A 6,728-nucleotide genomic window follows, 5' to 3' on the forward strand; every position below is an offset into this window, starting at 1 on the left:
TTGTAAATCTAAGTTGGTTTTCCCTGTGGACCAAGGGAATAATTGTTTATTTCCTCGATTTGGTCGGACTATAAACACGCATATTAGGGTTGATACCCTCCAGGAATTGTCGGCTCATTTTGCGTGGTCGAAACGATTCGCCGAAATTCTACTTTCCGTGTTTCCAACATCTCATATGTCATTCCCACAGCGTCTAATAATTTTTCGGCAAGGCAAACCGGCATCAAACAGGTGGAGGGCTACGTCCACGCACGCGTCGCAACGGTTCATAATAATATCCAGTCCACGCGATGTTTGGAGTCGAGTGTCCGCAAGTCTTTATCATCCTCACACCCTCTCTTGGGTGATCACACTCTGCAAAATGGCTGGCAAGGCCCCCTTCCCAACGAGAGCGGCTTCGATGCACGGGTGTAGGAAAAGCAGTACGAGCCAACGCCTCTATCACAAGTGCCTCGTCGTCTCGCTTCTGTGCCTCGTTGCTTCTTCGGTATGCATCGCGTGTCGGCTTGCGTACCTCGACGACACTCTAAGTGCCGAGGCGATGCACGCTGCAGACGACCTCTTCGGGGATGTGGTCCACCTCAACAACCTCAACGAAGCCTGCTTCCATGCCAGCGACAGCATCGTTCACTGGTCGTACAACAGCACCGAGGTCGACCTCGCCCAGCTCTGGTCCCGCGACGAGACGCCACAAAACGTGCTCATTGCGCACCTCGCGCAGTGTCCCGAGGTCGATATTTTTCTCCCGCAAGGTATTCGAAACCACGGGTACTGCGAAGACGGTATGGCGTACGTCAAGTTTCTCAAGACACGTGCGCTGCCCATTTGGGTCTTTGATTTGCACTTCGACTACCAAGGTCGAATCTCAATCTCAACTAGGATCTGACATTGCACTTTGATTTGTAGGCCGAAAAACATCAGCTATTTCGACTTGTGCCCGAACACGGCGCTGCTCTTTATGAACCACTACACCGAAGGCCTCATGGACCGCGACGACTTTCCATCGGTACATGCAACTTGGCGCGAAAAGTGGTCTCACAATCATCATCCTAGGACAAGGTGGTTGTCAACATGCCCAACGTTGAAATGTACGAGCTCAAGGACAAGGACTACCACCGCTTCGACGTCGTCCTCTGCAAGACGCGCGACGGCTACGACCGCCTCTCACAGTGGTATTAGCTCCTTCCCTCGCTCTGCCATAAAGTCCAAATCTAGGTACAAGGACTTTGGAAACCCGCGCAACACGACACTGCTCTACGTCCAGCACACGTCGTCCGACCCGTCGACGGTGGCCATTACGCATGCGATGGCGCACCCGGAGCTGCCGCCGATCCAGCCCAAGAACTTTGACCAGCTCACGTTCTTTCATGCCAACGGACGCAGCTGGCACAAGAGCACGCGCGCAGTGCTCGAGTGCTGGCAGCAGCGACCTAATTTTCCGCGTATCGATATCTACTCGATGAATAGCGGCACGCTCCGCGACTACAACGAGCTCTTTCTGCCACGCGGCGCGCCGTCCAACCTGCGATTCCATTATGGCGAAGAAGTCGACGTCGCCCAATTTGGCCGCCAGCTACTGGAAGCGAGTGTCATCGTCTGCCCGAGCAAGATGGAAGGCTTTGGCCACTACATCAACCAAGCACGCGCGTCCGGCTCGCTTGTCCTGACGACGGACGGGGCGCCCATGAACGAATTCATCGACGACGACTCGGGCGTGCTCATCAACGCCACCCAGAAGGACCCTAGCCCGTATGTTGTATGTTTGAGATTTTTCCACCGTCAAATATTTTTGTAGGAACCAAATCTTGAGCGTGTATGGTGGCATGGAGTGGGGCGTGACGGCCGATGCCATTTGCGACGCCGTCGATCGAGTGCTAGCCCTACCCCTGCTTGAGCGAGAACGACGAGCTGCGAAGGGGCGCGAGCGGTACGAGGCGCAGCTTTTCGAGTTCAAACACGCCATGCGCCACGTTCGTGTCGGACTGCCGGATGTGATTACCAAGCCATAAACGAATATCGATGCTCGCTGGGCAACCTTTTTGTCAGATACAATGTCGGTGGCAATTTTCACTCTAAAGCAGTATCGCCCATGCTACTCTCTACAACCTCTACTACTGATGATGCGGCAATCGCGTCGTGAAGCACGCCAAGCCTACCTATTTCGAGGCATTATCGACTGTCCTTTATGTGGTAGCCCTCTCTCTACCTCGGCTGTAGCCCTCCAGACGCCCCAGAAACCACCCAGAAATTGTCCAATTCCTTATCTTCTTGTTGCATCTGGTCGTGATACCACCATCGTTCGTACACATCAATGTACTATTAGGGACCAGATGCTGAGCACGTACGGCGCCATGAAGTGGACTGTATCGTGGAAGTCGATCTGCGATGCGCGCGCCGTCAACCGCCGCCAGCGCTACGAGCAGCAGCTGGCCGCGTTCAAGGAGAACATGCAGCGTGTCCGAGCCCTCTTCCATTTCCGAGAGCTCGTGTAAGACGATTGCTGTAGCGTCAATATTGAGTGTACTATGCTGGACCCTGCCCCGCATCCACGTCCAGAGAGGCAGCATGGCAATACGATACACTCCCAATACGTGCTATTTCGACCCTTGTCTGATGTGTATGTCACTGGTACTGTATTGACACACTGGAGCCTTTGTTATCTCATATCTCCTGCTGCGGCTTCTTGGCAAGAAGAGCGCGCACGTCATGCATGTTGTCTCGAAACTCGATGAGCTGCTTCTCGTAGCGTTGCCGCCCGTTCTGTGCGCGCCGCTGGCGCTCGGACGGCGCGAGATGCAGGACGTTGTCGACAGCGTCGCAGATCGAATGCCACGAGACGTGCCACTCCATGCCGCCGTAAGCACTCAAGAGCTGGTCCCTACACTGTGATGAGATGATGCGCCTCGATAGATCGTCATTATATACCGGTTGGGACCTTGTTGACGCCTCGACAAGCACGCCTGAGTCGTTGTCGATGAATTCGTTCATGGGCGGCGCATTCGTCGTCAAGACGAGCGAGCCGGACGCTCTAGCTTGGTTGATGTAGTGGCCAAAGCCTTCCATGCGACTCGGGCACAAGATCGCACTCGTTTCGAGGAGCTGGCGGCCAAACTGGGCGACGTCGACTTCCTCGCCGTGGTGAAACTGGAGATTCGATGGCGCGCCGTCGTCACCAAAGATCTGGTGAAATGCTCGAGAGTCCACGAGTTTCCTGAGTAGACGTGAATAAGTGGGAAATCAGGTCGCTGCTGCCAGCACTCGAGCACCGCGCGTGTGCTCTTGAACCAGCTGTGGCCGTTGGCGTGAAAGAACGTGAGATTCTCAAAGTTCTTGGGCTGGATCGGTGGCAGCTCCGGGTGCGCCATCGCATGCGTAATGGCCACCGTCGACGGGTCGGACGACGTGTGCTGGACGTAGAGCAGCTTTGTGTTGCGCGGGTTTCCGTTGTCCTTGTACCTGCCAGTAGTACCACGTGAGATAATCTCCCATACGAGGCGGGGCCGACGATACCAGCGCGAGAGGCGGTCGTAGCCGTCGCGCGTCTTGCAGAGGACGACGTCGAAGCGATGGTAGTCTTTGCCCTTGAGCTCGTACATTTCAACGTTGGGCATGTTGACAACCACCTTGTCCTAGGATGATAGTTGTGAGACCACTTTTCGCGCCCAGAAACAAGTTACCGATGGAAAGTCGTCGCGGTCCATGAGGCCTTCGGTGTAGTGGTTCATAAAGAGCAGCGCCGTGTTCGGGCACAAGTCAAAATAGTTGATGTTTTTCCGGCCTACAAATCCAAGTCAATCCTAGCTGAGATTGAGAGTGAGATTCAACCTTGGTAGTCGAAGCGCAAATCAAAGACCCAGAGCGGCAGCGCACGTGTCTTGAGAAACTTGACGTACGCCATACCGTCTTCGCAGTACCCGTGGTCGCGCAGGCCGGCGGGGAGGAAGACATCGACCTCGGGACACTGCGCGAGGTGCGCAATGAGCTCGTTTCGTGGCGTCTCGTCGCGGGTCCAGAGCTGGGCGAGGTCGACCTCAGTGCTGTTGTACGACCAGTGAACGATGCTGTCGTTGGCATGGAAGCAGGCTTCATTGAGGTTGTTGAGGTGCACCACGTTGCCAAAGAGGTCGTAAGGTGGGGTCGCCGTTGTTGCGTTATTGCCCGTGGTCGTGTGGAGTACGGGGCTCGAACTGGGCAGACGCGTGACGTCAACCGGACCCGTCGCGTGGAGCTCGAGGGTCGCATTGGGCAGACGCGTGACGTCATCAGCCCCAGTCGCAGTGGCGTTTCCGTGGCCGCTCGACTCGTTGTGGCGCCGAAGATGCGCCAAGTCTTGGCCCTTGGCGCCAGAAAGCCACGGCAGGTCGACCATCTCCCACGTAAAGACGCTGTACGCAGCCACGATGAGACAGAGGAGCGCGAGGAGGACAAAGTGGAAGCGGCGCGGGCGCTGCGCCTAGTGGTCGAGCATGACGGGACGTGGGAGGGAGCATGGTAGGTACCATCGTGTCGTCTCACTACGATCTGAGTTGTATATTTGGACGTGGTAAATGTGGTTTTGGAGGTGTTTTCCGCACCGAAATAGTGTTTCCCAGCAAACAACCAAGCCCTTCGCCCCTGCAACGCCACCAGACGACGACCTTATAATAGCACTCTTTACCAGACCGATCCGACTACATTTAGAACCCCTCCTACCCTCTCGAACCACCTCCCTGCGTTGGCACATCAGCCCAACAACCTTACACTATTTAGGCACACGTCCAAATCTACACGTCTATTTGTAATCGGGTGCTGTCAATCGTGACCGTCGCACGGTTGCGTGTTCTTATCCACTCGGACGACAAACGTTGTCTTAATGAGCGAGCGTCCAGTGACGTCGCCACCGCGCAGGCTGGGGTGACGCAATATCGCTGCTCCTGTGCACGGCGTTGGCGGGAAAAAGCATCGCGTTATCGCTGCATATCATTATCACACTATATTTCCCTTGGTTGGAGTACGGACTGCACGGGTTGCTCTCAGTGGGTTGCTCTCCCACGCATACATCGAGTATCCTCGGAGATGACTCAATTTGTGTCTCCCGGTATCCGGATACTAGGGTACTAATACGGCTAGCCACCACGACAACAATGACGCAAGTGGCAACGTATGGTGTCTTGCTCACACTCAAAGAAGATAAGACTCGCACGGTAAAGGTCGTGTCGATATTGGCTTGCACGTGCCACTCCACAGTCCCGACTGGACTGAGTAGTAAACAAGCACACCGGTGAGGAACTGTACGTGGTGCTATCGGTTCAGAGGGCGACAGGTTTTTTGCTTGGTGAAGCAACTGCCAACAGACGACGCATGTAGGACGAGGAGAACTTAGACGTCAAAGACGGCGCGCACGTGGCGCATGTTCTCCTTGAACGCGACCAGCTGCGCTTCGTAGCGCCGGCGTCCGTTCTCGGCGCGACGCTGCCGCTCGGAGGGCGTAAGCGCCAGCACGGTATCGACTGCGTCGCAGACACCGTCGGGCGTCACGTCCCACTCCATGCCCCCGTAGATGCTCAAGAGCTGGTTCCTACAAGCACGAATCAAGACGCGTTCGGGATGCGAGAGCTACCTACGAGTTGGGCTCTAGGCGATGCGCATTGATGAGGACGCCAGAGTCATCATCGACAAACTCGTTCATGGGCGCCCCGTCCGTCGTCAAGACAAGCGCGCCGGACGCGCGTGCTTGGTTGATGTAGTGGCCGTAGCCTTCCATCTTGCTCGGGCACAAGATGACGCTGGCTTGAACGAGTTCGCGGCCAAACTGAGACGCGTCGATGGCCTTGCCGTGATGGAATCGCACGTTGGGCGGCGCGCCATCCGGGCCGAAAATCTCCTCAAAGTCCTCTTGCGTCTTGGTGCTGAGCGTATAGACGTCAATGGTTGGCAGGTCCGGTCGGCGTTGCCAGCACTTGAGCACGGACGGCGTGCTTTTTTGCCAACTGTTGCCGTTGGCGTGGAAGAACGTGATGTTGTCAAAGTCCTTGGGCTTGATCGGTGGCAGCTCGGGGTGTGATAGCGCATGCAGGTGCGCGGCCGTCGACGGGTCGGACGACGTGTGCTGGACGTAGAGCAGTGTCGTGTTGCGCGGGTTTCCAAAGTCCTTGTACCTAGATTTGGACTTTATAGCAGAGCGAGGGAAGGAGCTAATACCATTGCGAGAGGCGGTCGTAGCCGTCGCGCGTCTTGCAGAGGACGACGTCGAAGCGGTGGTAGTCCTTGTCCTTGAGCTCGTACATTTCCACGTTGGGCATGTTGACAATCACCTTGTCCTAAGAAGCCAGATCTTATGGTCGGTGCTATACATGGACAACTAGAGACCTTCGGAAAGTCCGGGCGGCTAGGGACGCCATCCATGTAGTGGTTCATAAAGAGCAGCGCCGTGTTCGGGCACAAGTCGAAATAGCTGATGTTTGTTCGGCCTACACATCAAAGTGCAATGTCAGATCCTAGTTGAGATTGAGATTCGACCTTGGTAGTCGAAGCGCAAATCAAAGACCCAAATGGGCAGCGCGCGCGTCTTGAGAAACTTGACGTACGCCATGCCATCTTCGCAGTACCCGTGGCCGCGCAAGCCCGTGGGAAGGAAGATGTCAACGCCCGGGCAGTGTGCGAGGTGCGCAATGAGCTCGTCCCGCGGCGTCGTGTCGCGGGACCAGACGTGGTGGAGGTCGACGTCCGAGCTGTTGTACGTCCACGGA

At 56.0% G+C, this 6,728-nt stretch overlaps 1 protein-coding gene across 1 annotated transcript; it reads right to left on the reverse strand.

Moving 5' to 3' along the window:
• Positions 1–2,661: 2,661 nt before the first annotated feature.
• On the reverse strand, positions 2,662–4,502 carry SPRG_18941 (hypothetical protein; the record flags this gene model as incomplete). The annotated part of the gene is made up of 7 exons (XM_012339423.1): positions 2,662–2,878; positions 2,936–3,211; positions 3,259–3,456; positions 3,511–3,629; positions 3,678–3,778; positions 3,826–4,453; positions 4,500–4,502. The coding sequence occupies 7 exons, from the start codon at positions 4,500–4,502 to the stop codon at positions 2,662–2,664; spliced, it is 1,542 nt and encodes a 513-aa protein (XP_012194813.1).
• Between the last annotated feature and the right edge of the window lie 2,226 nt (positions 4,503–6,728).

Source organism: Saprolegnia parasitica, assembly GCF_000151545.1.
Source record: "Saprolegnia parasitica CBS 223.65 unplaced genomic scaffold supercont2.2, whole genome shotgun sequence".
Taxonomy (NCBI): domain Eukaryota; phylum Oomycota; class Saprolegniomycetes; order Saprolegniales; family Saprolegniaceae; genus Saprolegnia; species Saprolegnia parasitica.